At 35.6% G+C, this 19,778-nt stretch overlaps 3 protein-coding genes across 3 annotated transcripts; 1 reads left to right on the forward strand and 2 right to left on the reverse strand.

Moving 5' to 3' along the window:
* Positions 1-754: 754 nt before the first annotated feature.
* LOC110689618 (50S ribosomal protein L21, mitochondrial-like) lies at positions 755-4,114 on the reverse strand. Its single transcript, XM_021866385.1, has 5 exons — positions 3,434-4,114; positions 3,262-3,342; positions 1,762-1,863; positions 1,321-1,395; positions 755-1,228 (listed from the first exon to the last, which is right to left on the reverse strand). Exons 1-5 carry the CDS (start codon positions 3,893-3,895, stop codon positions 1,109-1,111), a joined length of 840 nt encoding a protein of 279 aa, XP_021722077.1. The 5' UTR covers positions 3,896-4,114; the 3' UTR covers positions 755-1,108.
* A 1,871-nt stretch (positions 4,115-5,985) lies between these two features.
* LOC110689619 (protein SUPPRESSOR OF K(+) TRANSPORT GROWTH DEFECT 1) lies at positions 5,986-12,781 on the forward strand. Its single transcript, XM_021866386.1, has 8 exons — positions 5,986-6,760; positions 8,288-8,393; positions 9,293-9,491; positions 10,713-10,781; positions 10,862-10,936; positions 11,067-11,165; positions 11,296-11,451; positions 12,311-12,781. Exons 1-8 carry the CDS (start codon positions 6,283-6,285, stop codon positions 12,434-12,436), a joined length of 1,308 nt encoding a protein of 435 aa, XP_021722078.1. The 5' UTR covers positions 5,986-6,282; the 3' UTR covers positions 12,437-12,781.
* An 863-nt stretch (positions 12,782-13,644) lies between these two features.
* LOC110689620 (pentatricopeptide repeat-containing protein At2g27610-like) lies at positions 13,645-17,991 on the reverse strand. Its single transcript, XM_021866387.1, has 2 exons — positions 14,487-17,991; positions 13,645-14,402 (listed from the first exon to the last, which is right to left on the reverse strand). The coding sequence occupies exon 1, from the start codon at positions 17,565-17,567 to the stop codon at positions 14,922-14,924; it is 2,646 nt and encodes an 881-aa protein (XP_021722079.1). The 5' UTR covers positions 17,568-17,991; the 3' UTR covers positions 13,645-14,402; positions 14,487-14,921.
* Positions 17,992-19,778: the final 1,787 nt, after the last annotated feature.

The raw sequence follows: 19,778 nt of genomic DNA on the forward strand, positions 1-19,778 counted from the left end.
CACAAGGGTTTCAAGAACAAGAACCCTAGCTCTAAATGTGTTTTTCTCGATTTGGGGATAATAAACAAAATAACCCCAAATGGGTATTTATACCCCTGACAGATCTGGATAGAGCATCAGGTAGGCACGGACGTGCTAGCTTAGATAAATTAGACCAGAAGTTACTGGTCGTCTGGAACTCCAGCTGCACGAACGTGCCAATTTTGGCACGGACGTACAACCCCTGTTCGAGTTAGCACAGATAGCTCGTAGTAAAACAGCTATAACTTCCTCGTTTCTCATCAGAATTAAGTTTATGACCTATTGTTGGAAAGCTCTTGAAACAAGCTTTCACCTCCAACTTGAATTACCTCAAAATTCCGAGTAATTTGAGAGATATGCCCAGTTGAAGTTGACCCATCCAATGCTTCTTTGCTCAACACAAGTAATTCATCCTCAATTGATTCTTGAGTCATATTCCAACATAGTGTAATGATATAGGAGTTTGATATTTAGAGGAATAGATAATATTATTTATCATTACTCTTTTTCCTAGCTTTGTTTAAAGAGATTGTGTGAAATCATGAACTACTAAGATAATCTCAATCTTGCAGAAAATTAGAGTATTTCATACCCACAATCTTGCAAGAACAAAAGGAGAAGATTGGAACAACAGTCGCCTATTTAGTACTTGTGTAAATAAAATGATTCGCAAACAAGGTCGGAACAACTGGCCACTGGCCACAGGCAATCTTACATTAGTGAAATTAATCTATGAACAACTGGCCACAGGCAAACAAATGATTCATAAATCTAACAACTTTATCAAAAAGACTACAATATTGAACTCATTTGAGTCATTTCAGCAAAACTCCTGCTCCTTTCATTCAGGGTAGAAGAATTGCACATGTCTACATCACTACATGATGGTTTTATGAATTGAACAAATTATACACCTACAAGATTTGATATATGCTAACATATGGTCAAGAATCAAAACTTTCTGCTTATATGACTCATGTAACATTGATTCAGAAAACATGACATGGGAATCCCGTGTCAGTTTGCAAGAGTTGAGCCTCAAACCATCAGCTTGACCAGTTGTCACGTTGACTATGTGAGACCCCAATTATGCAGCCACCGCTACTTTTTCTACTTTCTTAGCAGCAGTTTTTGGTGTCTTCCCTACTGGTGGTGCTTCTGGTTTCTCAATTCCTTCTACATCAGTTATTCTCAACCTAGTGAGCTCCTGCAAGTCCATTTACACATTAGCACCTGTCAGTTTACAGGGTCATGCATGAGGGAGGTTGAGTAATGTCATGAATCTCAGTTTTGCATTACCTGTCGGTGACCTTTGGTCCTCCTGTAGTTCTTTCTTCGCTTCTTTTTAAAGATGATAACCTTGGCATCTAAAGCCTGAAAATGAGAAAGTTAATTTATAATTACTCATAAATTCACAATTAAATCTGACCTGCAACTCATTCAAATTCAACTTTCATGACAAAAATTAATTGCCTTACAACTACATTTCTTTCACAAACAGTAACTTCAACAGATCTGAGTAATCAGCAACCTAATTTATTGATAAATTTGACTGCATAATGCAGTTTCTTTTGAATTAGAGGGCCTCTTATATAGATCTTAGCCCCTAAGCCCAGAGGTTGTAAGCAGAAACCACCTTTTGCTAAGACGAACGACATAGAGATGATCAAACATTAAGGGGTAATAGCCCAGAAACCATTGATAAACATAAATAAAAATTAAGTTCCAAAGATTTCTTACATGTTCCTCTACGACAGCATGAACTGCAATCTCTGGCAATATAGGCCTCCCAATCATGGTTTGGGTTGGTGAACCGGCCATCAAGACCTTATTTAAAATCAACTGCAAAAAACCAAAATGATGAGCAACCAACCTGAATTCTTGGTACGATATGAGGAAAGTAACTGTGAGGAACAACTTGATGAATTAGGGAAACAAAAGTTATGCACAAGACACTAACATCAGTGCATTCAAGTAAGAAAGAGAGAAACCTAAAATCATTTTCAAGTATAAGTCTTAAAAGTTCAAACTCAGAGGACATTACATGTCAGTGGCACTTCTAAAATTCAAAATCATTTAAATGTTAGAAGAAGCTTGCTGACAAGTATACACTTGTCAGTTCCTGCTTTCAGTTTATGTACTGCTGATTTGGAAAGTAAGGGTCAACAATTAGTAGAGCGCTATCAAGATGTAACAAAAAGCATTAAACTAGGATTTTCAAGACATAGTAGGAATAGGTAGTCAGGAAGATACTGGTTGCTTATGGTACTAACAAGTCAAGTTCACCACCAATGTAACAAACCAACCATAATTAGGCGGTCTGCTCAGCTAGCACAATTATATATTTGCTCTTTTAAGTGCAGCAAAATAAGGACTTTATCATAATTGATAAAGGCTGGAGCTTAAAGATCCTCCACAAAAACAACAAATGCAGGGTAAATAAGATGTAGCACCCTTTCCAAGTCCCTATGCCTTCATACTCTAATAAAGCAAAAAAATTCTCTTCAGAGCAAAAGGACCGTGATCAACTCATTAACCCAATACTAGCTCAACCCATCTTAGCTGATCTAGTATTGGTTTTCTGTTTCTGTTGAGAATATGGAACTATCAACCATTGTTTTTTCCAGTTTCTTTTTGCTCACTCACTCTCACAATTCCCGTTGGAAAAGCAGCTCCCATGTACTAACATTCAATGCTTCACAATAGGAGGAATATTGATATCTGCTCTATTAACAACTACTTGTGACGTTACCAAACTTATTCTAAACAAAGGGGTTGATAGACACAACTTCAGAAGTAAATGGAGTTCCCACCCCAACCTAAAAATGCAGAGTAATTTATATAATCATAGTTGACTCCTATTACTTCGCAGTCATTCCACTCCCAAGATGTAGCATACTTTCAAGTTCGACTAATCGATCGTTATGAAGTATAGAGTAGCTAGTGAGCAATTCTAAATGCCAATGGTGAAGATCAACATGCAGATCAAAATAAAAACCAGCATAAATCATTCAAAATCCAAACAAGTCTTTAAAACAAGCACACCTACTATGATAGGCAATATCCATGTCTAGCCAATAAATTCAGTGCATTTCAACGCCTGGAGTTTCTCTTCATCATCATAACATACCAAATCAACTTTCCGGAAACCGAAACCCAAAAATGCAACACCAATTTATAATCTATTATTACCACACTCATCAATCAATGACCATAAAATCGAGTAGAAAAACAAATTACCTTATCATTGACCTCACAGTACTTGAGCTTCTCAACATAGATGCAATCCCCATTACTCACCTTAAATTGATGTGATCCCACCTACACCACAAAACAAATCAAAAACCCCAATTAAACCCTAAAATCAAACCACACCAAATTTCAAACAAAACTTACAAAATATAAATCAAACCTGAACAACTGCGAAAGCGGGTTCATAGGGCTTAAAAACCCGATCAGTGGGCAGAAGCGGCCCGACAACCTTATACCCAATATGAGCAGCTTCTTCAAGTTTATCCTCAACAAAATACGATCTATCAGCAAGATTAGATGGCTCATTTGATCTTTCTCCCTCTTCTTCGCTCGAATAATCCTCCTCTTCCTCGTCATCATCTTCTTCTTCATCATCGTCGTCGTCTTCATCATCGTCATTTTCGATGATTTTAGGATTTTTAGGGTTTTGGGTGCGTGAAGAAAAGTTGCGAGGGAGGAATGAATGAGGGTTGAATTGAGGAGAGAGAGAATGAGGGAGTCGTTGAAGAGAAGGAAGGTGAGAAGTTAGGGATTTGAGGGAGTGAAGAGAGGGAGATTTGGAGAAGAAAAGAGGGTTGAAAGAATGGCGAGTGAGAGTGGAGAAACATCGTCTAGACGCCATTGTTGATGGGTTGAAGCTAAGTTGCAGTGTTGGTTGTTGCTGGAAATGTTGGGGGTTTTTGCTCAACAGGAAGAGAGGGAAAATGGTACTCAAGGGTTTAGGCAGTTTGAGTCATTGGGCCAAATTGAACGATTGGAGCTCATGCCAGATACGGAGTACCAAGTACGGAAGGTTAACGGTTCAAAGTTCCTAATCAGCCTTATGGCTAGAGGTGATTTAAAATTCAGACAGGTTCGGACGCTAACATCAAATTTCAAGCAAATTTCATGCCGAAACCTGTAAAATGTGATGGGCTTGTCGAGTTAAAGCGGATTTTTTGGGCTTTTCTGGGCCGAATAGAGTTTTTAAACTAATCGAATGGTTTTTGGGCAACTTTTTTTTGGGTCAGGGTCATAGTTGGTCACCTCTAGCCATGTATGGCACATTGATCACACAATTAACGATACATATTAGTTCTCTTCTTATATTGAATGACAACGAACAAATGCATCACTTTTATCAGAAGCCAATACCAAGCAAGATTGGTGGACTTGGTGGGAAATTTGCCTTATGAGTTGTGACTTTAAGGCCACATGTTTGAGTCCTACCTACTACATTTGCTTGAGAATAGGGGATTCTCTTACCTCCCCCTTTACTCCTAGGTGTTGACTTGCATTGTTAGATTGACTTAACATGTTAGAGATGTTGGTTAAGTAAAGTCAAAACAAGTCAACTAATTTAGAATGGATGGAGTATGATAACTTTGAGGTAACAAGTTTGAGAATCATCATCTACATGTCCTTGGTAATTAAGGGGATTTTCTTACCTATGTTTTATATGTACAAAACAAGTCCATGTATTTTTATCTGTATTCGCTTATCTAATAATTCAAAAATAATCAAACACCCAATTTTGATAATTTGTGTGTCTCAAGTGTATTTTGTTATCGATATGTGTTGGACACACACACGATACACTTAATTTAAATTGTCAAAAACTAACCTGTCCCCAAAAAACTAGCTTGAACTATGGAGTAGCAATGGCTCAAATCCTACATATATATTTGTAACATGCATGCATGGGAGATACTAGCTATAATAATCGAATTTGACGTAATTTCCATAAACAAAATTGACTTGGTACTTTATGGCCATAACTTAAACTTGTACCTGATCTAATTTTAACTGGCAATAGATTTGACCCAACCCAACAATGATATGAACCTAAATTGGCTCCTGATTTGATTAAAATAAAAAAAAAAACCAATTTTCCCAACACAAGTTATTAGTTTGTTACTAACTTGTGGTGACTTGTTGCCTGATTTTATCCCACTCTTGTTAACTCAACTCAAAACATATATGAAATCACAATATAGACACAATCTATTTGTACTTAGCCTAAAACATATGAAACAAGCTTAACTAAAATTAATCTCGAGTTTAATTTAATTACAATGGTAAAATTAAATATATAAAAAAAACATTTTATTTGATATTATTAGTAGAAATGTTTTATTAATATAAGCTCAGTTTTTGGTTTAAATAACCCATTAAAACATGTTAACCAATCATATAATTGTTGTTTGCAATTATATAAGCTTAACAGTTAATAACATGTTATTAAGTATTGATATTGATTTGACTTGACCCGACTTAATATATGTTAATCAAACCCGAACTTAAATCGACCCAAATAAAAATAATGACTCGATTTGAATTTTATCTAACCTTATAATTATTCGACCGAACATGCCTCAAACTTGAATTATCCACCGTAAACTTGCTATAAACCCGAAACGACATAACCCTAACCAAAATAAAACCAATTTGAAGTTGTCTTGAATCAAACTTGACACGATTGAGAGGATAATCACCCGACACAACACACGAATTTAACCTAACTCGAACCAAACCCAACTTGAGGACTAAATTCACTCAATATGACTCAACACTTGTAATGACCTAATTAAACTAAACCTGAATGCAATCCCCTTGTAGGAAATCCAAGAATTAGCTTAATGCCTTAATCATGATTGAGCTACTTAACTTAATCATGATACTCTCCTAATTTTTTCCAAGGTGTACAAAATCCAAAAATTAGATAAAAACCCAATGAAAGTATCAAAGGAAAGAACCTTCCTAAATCTGTCATTCTACCACCACAAGGGTGCGCGTTGCACCCTTTTGCAAATTCCTCGTCTTTCTCACGCGTCACCTTCTTTTGAATCTTCTCCTTCATCATCAACCTCCAATTTCTCTCTCCTAGGTTTTCCTTTGCACAATACGAACAATCGATCAATCATAAATCAAAATCAATTCAATTCAATCGAATCGAATCGAATCGGATCATCGCCTTTATGCATCACTAACCCTAATTTACCCAATCCAATTTAATCAAATTCGACAATTATGTACAGCAATTTCAAAGAACAAGCGATCGAGTACGTTAAACAAGCAGTACAAGAAGACAATGCTGGAAATTACGCCAAAGCTTTCCCTCTTTACATGAATGCATTGGAGTATTTTAAGACTCACTTGAAGTACGAGAAAAACCCTAAAATTCGCGAAGCAATTACTCAAAAATTCACTGAATATCTCCGTCGAGCTGAGGAGATTCGAACGGTTCTCGACGAAGGAGGAGGTGCTGGGCCTGCTTCTAATGGCGTCGATGCGGCTGTTGCGGCCCGGCCGAAGGCGAAGTCCAAGGACGGGGAGAATAAGGATGGAGAGGATGCTGAGCAGGCTAAGTTGCGCTCCGGGCTTAATTCGGCGATCATCAGAGAAAAGCCTAATGTAAAGTGGAGTGATGTTGCTGGATTGGAGAGTGCTAAGCAAGCTTTGCAGGAGGCTGTTATATTGCCTGTTAAATTCCCACAGTTTTTCACCGGTTAGTTTGGCACTTTTTATTTTATATCTCCACAATTTGATTTTGCAATTGTTTGAGAATTGTTGGTTTTGGTATTGAATTTTGGGTGTTTGATGATTCGGAAAGTATGATAATTTGGTGTTGATTCTCTATTATTTCAATGATTGATGAATTTCGATAAATTATGATGCTGTGGAAGTCAGAATTTGACGGCTGGAATTTTCTTTTCTTTTGGGTTTTTCATAAGATTTGAGGCTGTTGTATAATTTTGTTGCTTGGGTTGTTGAGATATGCTGATTTTGGGTATGATTTGAAGTTTTAAGTGGTATGAATGAGAGTTTGATCTTTTTATACTTGTAGTATTTGTGTTAATTGGTTTCACTAACGATCACTGGTCACAGTGTGGGGGATTTTTCTCCATGATTTGGAGAATGCAAGATCGATTTTAATTGTAACTGTTGATAGTTGCTTGAGAATAATTTCAAATTATGGTGTATATTTGGCTATTGGTAGTTCCTTTTGTTGTTTCGGTTTGGGGATTATAAGGCCTTGGTCCTTTTTAACATTAAAACTCCTCATTCGAACTAATTAGACCTTATCTAAATCAGACCAAACTTTTAGGCTTTATTTGACGTATTTTAATTTTGAGTCAAACTTGGAAACCCTTATATGAGGCTCACTTCTTGTGTTCGACTTTTTGATGGGTATGGTTTATTTTATCATCGTTAGAGAAGAATGGGACAAGGAATTTGTTCACGAGAAGTAGTTTATTGGTCAAAGAAAACTTTTTTTCACTTTAGGTGGCTGTTCACTGGACACAGGTTTTCATCCTTTCAAGTTTAGGGATTTTGGCCATGTTGAACAGCTTTTCAACTAGCTTCTTTAGTTTTGTGTCTTTTGACCCTACTTAAGGTGAAAATTCGTGTTTAGTGAAGTAGTGTCTTAAGTTAGCTGTTAGTTGTTGAGGTAGTTTTTTTGGAGCTACTGAAAAATGTAGATTTGGAGGTAGAAGTAGCTATAGCTGGTAATATATTATATATAATTTTTTTTAACTAACCCAACAGCTAATTCATTGAACACTCATTGTTTAATTTAACTAATAAAGATTACTTTTGCCAAATAGTCCTTTAGTCATATTTGATTCTTCAGTTTATACAAATTCGAAGTTGTTACCTCTTCATGGAGATCGGAAGCCTGTTAGAAGTGCCATGTGTGTAATAATAAGTTTTCGTTGGTTTTCTGGTGTTAGCTTGTGCCTTGTCAATGGTTATTGATTGATTTTTACTTGCTAAATTAACTAGTATGTGTGAATATTCGTCTTTTTAGCATTTATTTAGGGTGCTTGCTTTTTTTAGAATATGAGACCATATCTTAAAGAGTGCTTGCCTTTTTAGCTGGTGCTCACCGTAAAGAGTGCCGAGGTGTACTTTTTATGTTGATTTTTGGTGTTTCCCAGCTGATTTTATGAGATTATCATTCGCGCAATCGCGCTGTGTGGCAAGTATTCACAAACCAATTTTTAATAGCTCATGGTCTTAACCTTTATAGGTAAAAGACGACCATGGAGAGCTTTTCTTCTATATGGACCACCTGGAACAGGAAAATCATACTTGGCCAAGGCTGTTGCAACTGAAGCTGACTCAACATTTTATAGGTATATATATTGTGCTCTGATTTATCTCATTAAGATGTAGATGTATTTTTTAGTTGTTTTATGTCCTTTGGAAAACTTGACTACCTTTTGGTGGAGCCAGGCATGTTTAGCCTTTTGTTTTCTTGTTATGACTTTCACATTTGTCAAAGTGCATCAATAAGTAAAAATTATGATAAGTTGATAGTTTTCTTATGTTCATATCACAAACGACGGTCAATGGGCTGTGTGTGTTTGTTAATATGGTCAAAATAAAGAGTTTATACTAAATTTAGTTATAGTTTGTCAAGTGTTGACTTGCTTCTGAATTACTGTACTAGTTCATCTACGGTAAATAGGCACATAAGAAATAACCCTCTTAAGTAGTCTTTAACTACTACTCTACTAGGATAAGTTGTTCCCTCAACCTTGCTATCTGGGATTAATACTGGGTGCTTGTTATCATCGTTGTTCTGTGTACTTATTCTCAAGATCTAGCTCCTCCTATTGAAAACATGTATGGTTTTTTTAAGAATGGCTCTCCCTCTATAATTAAAATGGCTTGTATATAGTCCCTCCAGGTGAAATTCAAGAGCAGATGCAGTACCTTGCATCTTGTAGCTTTGGTTCACTAGATAACAAAGTAAAAGACGGGAAGGATCTCAGTTTTATCTGCTCATTTATTGCGTATGATCTATTTCTTATTTTCTCGTTCTCATCATTAATGTTTCCCTCTGGCTTAATGCTTGTCACTTTGTGCCACATTTTTTTTAATTGTCTGTTAGCTTTTTGGCTACAGCTGCATCACTCAATCTGTGTTTTGTTATGTGGTATCAACTAGAATCTAGCACACATTAGTTCTACTCAAGAAAAAAATTTGAATTAAGTTTCAACTCCTTTTTTATTTCCTTTTCTTTTTCTAGTGTATCATCTTCAGATCTTGTATCCAAATGGATGGGTGAAAGTGAAAAGTTAGTTTCCAATCTTTTCCAAATGGCCCGTGAGAGTGCTCCTTCGATTATCTTCGTTGATGAAATAGACTCATTATGTGGTCAACGAGGAGAAGGAAATGAAAGTGAAGCTTCCAGACGTATCAAGACAGAACTCCTTGTGCAAATGCAGGTTATTTTGCTTTACGTTCACTTTGTTTGACATTTAGATAATTCTTTCATGTTGTAAGCTTTGCTGATTTGCTATATTCGTGATAAATCTGTTTTTCTATGCTGGCATGTGCTCCTTTTCCCATTCCCCAACCATTTTCCCTTATGACATGAAAAGTAGCTAATCAAATATTTTGTTCTGACTCTTCTGAGATTTAACGACTGACTTGTCTTTGTGTTGGTTTATTTTCATCTGCTTTGTCATTCTGGGCAATGTTGTTTTTTGCTATGAAAAATTCTAGTGATGAGAAATTAATTTGCAAATGATGTATCTCAATCTGAACCATATTTATCAAATTTATCATACCTTTATTATAATGTTTATTTAGATTGTCTGTACCTACTTGCTTTCTGTCAATTTCTGACATACTTCCTCCTTTCCAAATTAGTTGACATGTTTTACTTAGGACACTATTCATAAACTTTGCTTTGACTAACATTTGTGGTTTATAGATATGAAAAAACATAGTGGTGCCTCAATCTTGTTAGATTCGTTTCAATGTGTTCTTAATTAAAATTAAATTTTTAGTATTTTTTTTACAAAAAGTATAATTGCAAATATTTTTGATTAAATTTTTGTGTTGGCAAACGTGATAAAAGAAACATGTCATCTAATTTGAAACGGAGGAAGTAGTAAATTGCCTCCATGTGTGCTTTGAAGTTTGAACTCCCAATTTGGCTAAGTGATCCAGTAATAGAAGATCAGAGAGAGAATTGTAAGAGATCATTGAATAAGGGGAAACCTTACTAGGAAATCATGTTGAGTGCTTGTTTGGTTTAACATGGGAAGTAATGTGTAGGAATCAGGAAGGTGTTTCTCCCATATTGTTACAATTTCTACTAGCATCGAGTTCAAAGATTTAGATCTGTTTGTTGAAGATAGGATAATCAAAGATGATTTTGATGTTAATTAAATAAGCATTTAGGCTTTCACTTGGCAGGGTGTAGTGAAATTACTGTGATGAAAAAGTATCTGGTAATTAATCCTTCTATCATCTGTTCTTTTGATTCTCACCCTCCCTGTCTTTAAATTTGGATGAGCTGCATGTATCAAGGCCTGACTTGTATTGTAAATTTGTAACACACCATTGATTATTTTTGCTTGTTGATTTGAAAGTATTGTTGATTTCTGTTCTTAACTTTGAAATTTTAAACTTTAAGTTTCTGATGCAACATTCCCTAGGGTGTTGGACACAACGATGAAAAAGTTCTTGTTCTTGCTGCAACAAACACACCGTATGCTCTAGATCAGGTACCTCTACATCCACATCCCTTTCTACTTTGTACTGAGGGATTGCTGTACCTATATTTCTAAATGGATGATATCTGCAGGCTATTAGGCGGCGTTTTGACAAGCGTATTTATATTCCCCTACCAGATCAAAAGGCTCGGCAGCATATGTTTAAGGTTCTTAAATGCTTTTATTCTTCTATCTGCCTTGTAGTTTCTTAGCCATTTCTTTATTTGGAGACATGCTCTGCTTTACTTGCTAAAGAAAAATTCTGCTCATTAAATTTATTTTCTTTTGTGAACTCAGGTTCATCTTGGGGATACCCCTCACAACCTGACTGAGAGTGATTTTGAATTCTTAGCTCGTAAAACAGAGGGCTTCTCTGGTTCAGATATAGCTGTTTGTGTAAGTCTCTACAAACACTGGTTTCTATATCTTAAATTTTGTGCATTTAGTGTCCCTCTTTTTTGGGAAATATTAATATTAGTTCCTTTATATTGTCTTATTGTACAATATATTTAATGCCTTTTCACAGGTCAAGGATGTACTTTTTGAACCTGTTCGTAAAACCCAAGATGCAATGTTCTTCTTTAAGACAAAAGATGATGTGTGGGTGCCCTGTGGACCTAGGCAGCCAGGTGCTGTCCAAACTACTATGCAGGATCTTGCAGCAGAAGGACTTGCTGCTAAGGTATGCGCTGAATTCAAACATCGAGAAAGCTGTCATCATTTCTTGCTTATACTCTGTAGGAGAAGCTGATTATTGAGGCTTACTCTATATTGGTTATAAATATACTCAAGCAATTAGACTTCTAAATTGGTGTCTAATCCTTTATACTCCCTCCGCCCGGGATTATCTGCACCAAAGGACATGTTTGCGGACTCCTAGGCAAAACTTTTAGGGGAGTTTTAATTGAGTTTTGGTGGGTTTAATTAAGGTTGAAAATGGAGGGAAAAGGAGTGGTCCCACTTAATTTTGTTTTGAGTGGGTTTTAGTTAGTGGGTAATAGGTGGTGGAGGGGACCACTAACCAAAAAAGTGGGTAATTAATAGTTAAATATTACCAAAAAAGGAAAGAAAAAAATTTGTTGCAGATAATAGAGAGCACCCATTTTAGGTAAATGTTGCAGATAATTGCGGGCGGAGGGAGTATTAAAAATATCGTTTTTTCTGTTGATAAAGGTTTTCGGACAGAAAATTTAAAACGATAGTTTATCCCTCCTCAAATCTATTGGGTACTGGAAGTTTTTAGAAAGCATGTGATGCTCTAGAGCATGAAATAACAAATTTGAGTTCAATTGCCTATGAAAGAAACATGCTAGTTTCTCAAGCTGATTTGTACTTCATTCAAAGTTTTAAATTGCTGGCTGTTGTTCTGTGGATGCACTTCCATTTTTTTCCCTCCCTTTTCTTAATTTTAAAGATATTTTCACTCAATTTGCAAGTCATGACATGGTTTTATGCTGTTATAGTTGCTTTTGCTAATCACAAGACAAAGGTCTAATGTGTTATCTGGTGTGAGTTTTAATGCATTTTATTCCTCGTTACAGATTGTTCCGCCACCGATTACAAGAACAGATTTTGAAAAAGTACTCTCCCGGCAGAGGCCAACTGTGAGCAAATCAGACCTTGAGGTTCATGAGAGATTTACACAAGAGTTTGGAGAGGAAGGTTAGTTTTTCTGAAGGAAGGTTGCCATGTCACCACGAGGAGGTTGCATAACTTCGTAATTTAATTCTTGGTATTGTTTTCAAAGGATTACTCTCCCTGCCTCTTGTAAAAGAGCTATGGCGTAATTCGCTCTCCTCTTGTATTTCGATTACTCTGATATTTGATATCCGAAGAAATTGTTTTGTCTGTGGTTGAAACAAGGCCCTATAATTGTGCATTAAGTTGTTGCTCATTAATTTGTGTATCAAAAGTAGCCTGCTTGGCACTCGATGTTTGACAATCTTTTGTAAGTAATACATGATACATCCAATCTTTAATTACAGACTTTGTAAGTTTTGTTTCTTTTTTCACTTTCCTTCAAAAGTCTTTGCAAAACAGTGCATCAGTCTGATTTATCTGAATATTGTTGGTATCAATATACCTCGTAGTTTCTTTGTTTCTTACATTTTGAACAACTGACACAACGTGACACTGTTCATATAATAACTTTGCCCGTATTGTCGAATCACGAAGTTTTATCTTATGAACGGTTGCTAAATTAGTAATAATATATCTATAAATTAAACTTTTTGTACTATATGCTAATATATATTTCCTTATTAAACAATCAAACGCAGCTTGCCTAGTTTAACTAGGTCAATGAATTTTGACACGGAAGGTATACAAATATACGTAGTACAATAGTTATATGAGTAGTTTCATTAAACTTGGTTAAACTTGTTTGCATCTATTGCTTACAATCACCATTGTAGTGGACTCAAGAGTCCAATCAGTAGCGCATACGGCGGACATACGTATGCCTGATCATCTCTGTGACCTTGCAGGCCACCCGACAGTCCCGAGAAAGACAAATGCTTTCATAGAAAAGGGTTGAGAGATCTCACTGTCATCTATATTTTCTGGTGAAATCTACTCTCTCTAAAACCTAAAGACTTACATGTACAATTCTGTCATCCCCGAGGCCCGACCTCTGCGAACTTGCCAATTGATATATACCATTTTGTTAAATAATTGATCACATCCCTATTTAATAATTGAATCTTATAGCTAAAGGTAAAAGCTAAAAAACTACAAATGAATTTGATTTAAAGAAAGTTTAGCTCCAATCATCAGTAAAAAATTTCTTCTAATCAAAACATTCATCTCCAATTGACGTCAAAGCATAAATTCCATAAGTGATTATTTGACGTATGTAATCTTTAAATATTACCGATTAGATAATTGTGTGAAGTTAAAAAATACTACAAATTCAAATTGCTTACAATTACTTGAGCAACAACCGGGCCAATCAATGATACATATGACTTAAAGTTATTTCTGGTCTCTAATCCAATTCTTAAATCCTCCATTGTGCTAACAGGATTGCTATGAATAAATTACACCCCTGGAATACATCCCATGATCAATATGGCACGATATGCTATAAATAGCTAATATAATACCCATATTAAATTTTTATGTAGCGGCATGCTAGGAGATATATTTTGTGACTACTAATTTGAACGGAGGGAGTACTAGATAAGGCATGAAATATCAACCATTTACTTGAAGGAGAATTCATTGTTTTATGGGTATATCACTCTTAAAAATGTAATGTAGGCAAACCTTGAACTCTATACCCTCCATGGGATGATATAGAGCTTTGATGTTCAGTTGCTCCTATCCATATCCATGAGAGTCTTTCCTGGACAAGCTCCTGAGGATGCTAAAAACATCTCCTAATCCCATACGTACTCTGAAAACAGGTTTGTTAGCTATGCTGTCATGCTCTGAAAGCGGCATTTAACCATCTCTAGGTCATTCTTGCATGCAAACTTTCTGTTTCAGGAATCAGTGAGAGAGAGAATTCCCGATTAGTCAAAACATTGATTTTTACAGTTTAGCAGGCATTCTGCAAGTAATTGCCTTGCTGGAACTTCTAAAGAAGAAACTCTTCTACACTCTGATGTAAAGTTCTCCTTGCTCCTCCACCTATAGATAGACAATAATCAATAAAAATATATCTGAGGGTTTACGGAATAGAGGGTTTATACATAAAAAAAACATGTAACAAACCTTGATTGACAAGTTGAGCTGCAGCCTGCAAATACCTCAATCATCCAGGATTACAAGCTCAGTAAAATTTGACTGCCTTTTCAGCATGGAAATAGAGAAGCATAACAAGCCAGCCAAAGCATTTTTGCAAACATCTATTTAGAAGACATCATACAGATTGAGTTGTGTTTGCATAGGCTGAAGGTTAAGCCCCAACAACACGAAGCAACTATCACCTTCCAGAAAATATGCTATTTGATACAAAGTTCAGGGAGGTCTAGCGGCAGCCATATTTACCCTAAAATAAATGAGTATTCTGCAAAAAGTTCACATTTGTAAGAGAAGGTGATGGTTATGCAATTTCATACTAGTCAAGTCTTGAGTTATTGGAAGTTCGTTCTTCAACTGGAAAACGCATAAAGCCTCCATCCTACATGCTTTGGCCTAACTTGAATGTCACCAAAAGTCACCACATGAACACAATCCTCCTTTGAAGTGATGAAAACGATTTGAATCCCGAACAGTTATTTCCCGTCCCTCAATTTTGGATATTAATTTAATAACAGCATGGCAATCCCCACAGACTCGCAGATTCTTCACAATTTGGATAGGAGTGCCAGGTGGAGTTGCAATAAGTCCAAAAGCTATGGCCAGTCTTTCACTGTGTTTAGACAAGATAGTTTCCTTGTGCTCATCTTCCACATCATGAAGCACATATGTGGTATCTGGACTATATCCTGCATCCTTCAATCTAGTAGACAACTCTTCAAGCTTTGCGTATATATGGTCTGACAATGGATGAGAACGATCACCAGCTAAGAAAGAGTAAGTCTTGTTCTTGACTTCAATCCAGCTGTAACCTGCTTCCTTTTTCACTTTTCTGAGATCCATCAACTTCCTGACTTCAGCTCTCTCTTTCCAGTTTCCAGTAGCTGCATATATGTTTGACAATAGAACATAGGCTGAAGAATCTTTAGGTTCAATTGATATGAGGTTTTCTGCAGCAACCTTTCCCACGTCTGCATTTCTCCGAACATGGCAAGCACCCAAAAGACTCCGCCACACTGTTGCCCCAGCCGGACATGGCATCTTATTTATGAAGTTCATGGCTTTTTCAAGCATCCCAGCTCGACTATAAAGGTCCACCATACAAGCATAGTGTTCCATGGTTGGATAAACATGATGCTCCTTGACCATTTGGTCAAAGTACTTTTGACCTTCTTCCAATAGTCCAACATGAGTACAGGCAGAAATTACACCAATAAATGTAATCCCATCCATTTCTATATTTTTTCTTCGCATTTCCTCAAATACTTCAAGAGCTTTGTGCGCATAACCATGTTGTGCATATCCAGAAATCATCGAGTTCCATGAAACTAAGTCTCTTTCTTCTTGCCTTTTAAATAACTTGTTTGCACTATCAACGTTACCCTTCTTTGAGTACATTGTAACAAGAGCACTACTAACACACAAAAAGTTGTTGTATGCAAATTTAATAGAGGAAGCATGGAATTGTTTGCCCTGTTCTACTGCTGCTTCAGGGGCTGCACATGAATTGATGACACTACTGAAAGTGTACTCATTTGGACAAATTCCTTCCTTTGATAACTGGCGGTAGACATTGATAGCCCCCTCTGTGTTCCCTACTTGAGCATACCCTGCTAACATCGCAGACCATGCCACAATATCCTTCTGAATTATGTTTTCAAACACCTTGGCACCTTCATTTACATTTCCAGTCTTGATATAAGCATCCAGGAGAGCAGTCCCAACATTTGGAGAGCCCAGATAACATGTTTTGACTATATGCGTATGTACCTGATATGGAGATACACAAGGATGAGCAGTAAGGATAGCAGAATAAGTGAAATCGTTTGGTCTTATTCCCATCCTGTTCATATCTATAAAAATATAAGCTGCCTTTTCCTTTCCACCATTCTGCAAGTACCCACTAATCATGGCTGTCCAGGAGATCACATTTTGACTTTTTCGAATTGTCTCAAACATCTTGAAAGAACCATCCATGTCACCACACTTACTGTAAGCAACCATAAGAGATGTCCTTATATTTACATCAAAGTCAAATCCACTCTTAAGCACTTGACACTGGAGCTGTCTCGCAAGAGAAAATTCCTTTATGCTAGCACAAGCTTTAATGATGGTAGCATAGATAAGCCGTGTGAGCAGAATGCCTTCAAACCTCATATTCTGGAACAGCTCAAGAGCTTCCTTATCAAGCCCATTTGCCACAAGACCTGCAATCATACCATTCCAAGAAACAACATCCTTGCTTTCCATGCCTGTAAAAATATCTCTAGCCTCTTGCACCATTCCAGACTTTGCATACATGTTAATTAAGGAATTGGACACTGGATTATAAAATTTAGAACCATTCTTTATTACTTCTGCATGAACTTGACTTCCTTTGGCAATCATGTCATAATCTGACAACGCCCCGAATACAGCTGCATAAGTAAAAGGATTAGGCTTAATCCCTTCCGTTCCCATACAAATGAATACCTCTAATGCTTCTTCTACTAATCCCTGTTGCACATATCCGGACAGCAACGAAGTCCATGTAACCACATTCTTAACCTCCATTTCATCAAAAACGCGCTTTGCATCCTTCACATTATCAAATTTCATATTCATATCAACTAGAGAAGTACCCACACTAACATCCACCGCAAAGCCTGATTTAATACAATGGCAATGCAACTGTTTTCCAACAATCTTATTGTTTGAAACACCGGAAACCTTCAGTGCACAAGAGAGGCTCGATCCATTGTCGACCAAACCTAACCTATGTATGTCCAAGAATAAATTCATAGCTTCCGCGTTCTTGTTACTACGAGAATATTCAAAGAGCAAATGATGGTACATATCAACATTTCGCTCAGGGCTTTCATCGAACAGTTGGTGTGCATTGTATCCCACTTTAGATTTCGCATCACCAACTGGAATTTGGGGATCATAAGCAAGTCCATGGAAGTGATATAAATTCTGGGTTTCAAACAGAATTTGTGGGTATCTCAAAAAAATTGAAGCTTGCCTAAATTTGACTTCTGCAAGTTTGTTGTAATGAGGTCTAAAGAGAAGCATTGGTGGTTACAATTATAATTTGGATTTCTATAGCAGATTAGCACTTTGTTTGATAGGTTTTTTTTGCAACATGAAATAATATGGACTTTGGAAAGTTGGAATTCTAGAGGGGAAAGAATACACACCATACAAGCAACAAACTCCAATAAGCTGATTGAAGCATAATTGCATATTCCAAGCTTCCTCTGTTTCTTCTTTTTTTTTTTTTTTTTTGAAACCAGCTTCCTCTGTTTCTAACCAAATGAGTTACAACTTACAAGTATTCTGGGTTCTTGATTGGTTGACAATATAAAATGTGGGAAGTAGATAATCACTGGGAATTGAGAAGTTGGATTAGTTTGATTGACGCACAATAAAAAATTGTGGGAGTGAGAATTCCAGGGAATTTTAACTTCCTATGAAAGTAATTTATCAAGGTCATGTTTAGTTCACCTTATTTTTATTTATCTGAATTTATTTGGTCTGCTCTGATCTGATCTGATCTTATTGTCTGATTTGACCAAACTTTGACCTTAAGTGTACGATAATTTGTAAAGAAAAATATATCAAGCGGGATCTTGTTAGATTCGTAATAATGTGTATTTTATTAATATATAATTTTCATAATTTTTTTCATTACGAAATTAAAGATGTTTAGCAATAAAAAATTGTACATAAAACGATGATCTGATCTGAACTTATTTTTTCTGATCTGATCTTATTTTTTTGAAATAAGTAAAAATAAGTTGAATTAAACAAGACCTAAGTCTCAGGTCAATCAAAATTTACTGGAATTTAAAATTCTCATATTACCAATTTAACAAAGGGTAATGCTATATGCAGCCCTTAATATACTTCTTTTTTTAGTATTAAGTTAAGAATTTATTGACAATTCACGAGTAAATCGGTGTAATAAATGTTTATTTATTGTCAATTCTTTTCACTTTTAGCTTCTTATATGCAGCCCTTAGCGCTGTATATATCTTTTTCCTTTAACAAATGAATGAAATTCATAAGAATGTCTTAGGGAAATAACTTCTCATAAAATGCTACTCCGTAATTCTTATGGGAATTTAATTCGCATGTCAATCAAACGACGTCTCAATATTATAAAAAACTATGTATTCCAATTTTTGGCTGATGACATATTCATACGAGAACATTCTACCTAGCAACGAGTTTGTATCGAAATCAAAGCTTTCCAAAGACGGGTGATTGAATTAGAATATCTCAATCATATCCACTTTGGCCTGTTTCAAATTCGAATTCAGGGCCAAATTAGATTGTGGGTTCCGCACTCCTAAAGTCCTAATGTTAACACTCACTAATAATACCAACTAGTTAAAGTCCCGTGTCACGCACGGTTATCTTAAATTTTATATCAAATTATTATTTTTTATACAATGTATTAACAATAAAAATTTATTTTTTAGCAATGCAAATAACTTAAATTAAATCTGTATCCAATACCATAGATATCAAAGTTATTACACTTCATGTTTTTTTTATACATACTAGTATATGTTATCAAAATAATTTTTTTAATGAAATGAATTCTATAGCCAAAAAAAATAAAGTTTGAGAAAAAAGAATGATAATATAACTTAGGTAAATTCTAATTATAAAAATTTACCTAGTATATTATTGAAGATATGTACAAAAATTCTAGTTAATTGTATATAGATTCAATATGATTACCAAAATGAGAAGAAAATAATAATATAGATTATAAATTGAGATTTTTAATTTGATATACACTTTTGTAGGTCTTATTTTATTTTTTTTATTTTTATTTTTTGATGTTCCACCATCCACCCTTTGGGCTAATTCGGATTCGGGGATCAGTTCAAGGTGGTTAGATTCCAGCCCCTTACTGATTGTTGTTGCAAGGGATCGAACATGGGTCCTCCATACCTAGTGCAGTCCCAATCACCATTGCACCAACAATCAATTGGTAAGTCTTATTATTGTAATATACGTTGTATGTATAAGTGAATCAATTGTAATTATTTAAAATTATTTTGTTTAATAGATATTCCTTAATAACATAGGAGACATTGCATTTATTTATATATATTTTTTAAAAAATACAGTATCCGGTGACCGAATTATATAGTATGTACTCGTATAATGCCAGTCAATGGTTTTCTGATTTGGTAAATATATATATGGTAAATATTATTTTTGAATAAATATATGGAAAATCTTGTGTATTAATAGTTAATTAAAAAA

This window comes from Chenopodium quinoa, unplaced genomic scaffold (assembly GCF_001683475.1).
Source record: "Chenopodium quinoa cultivar QQ74 unplaced genomic scaffold, ASM168347v1, whole genome shotgun sequence".
Classification (NCBI taxonomy): Eukaryota; Viridiplantae; Streptophyta; class Magnoliopsida; order Caryophyllales; family Amaranthaceae; genus Chenopodium; species Chenopodium quinoa.

Coding starts and splice junctions, on each gene's coding strand:
- LOC110689620 (XM_021866387.1), bottom strand. CDS start 17,567: ATGCTTCTCTTTAGACCTCATTACAACAAACTTGCAGAAGTCAAATTT.
- LOC110689618 (XM_021866385.1), bottom strand. CDS start 3,895: ATGGCGTCTAGACGATGTTTCTCCACTCTCACTCGCCATTCTTTCAAC. Junction 3,343..3,433: donor CCGCTTTCGCAGTTGTTCAG/GTTTGATTTATA, acceptor TTTGTGGTGTAG/GTGGGATCACATCAATTTAA. Junction 1,396..1,761: donor ATGCTGTCGTAGAGGAACAT/GTAAGAAATCTT, acceptor TCTCATTTTCAG/GCTTTAGATGCCAAGGTTAT.
- LOC110689619 (XM_021866386.1), top strand. CDS start 6,283: ATGTACAGCAATTTCAAAGAACAAGCGATCGAGTACGTTAAACAAGCA. Junction 6,761..8,287: donor ATTCCCACAGTTTTTCACCG/GTTAGTTTGGCA, acceptor TAACCTTTATAG/GTAAAAGACGACCATGGAGA. Junction 8,394..9,292: donor GCTGACTCAACATTTTATAG/GTATATATATTG, acceptor TTCTTTTTCTAG/TGTATCATCTTCAGATCTTG.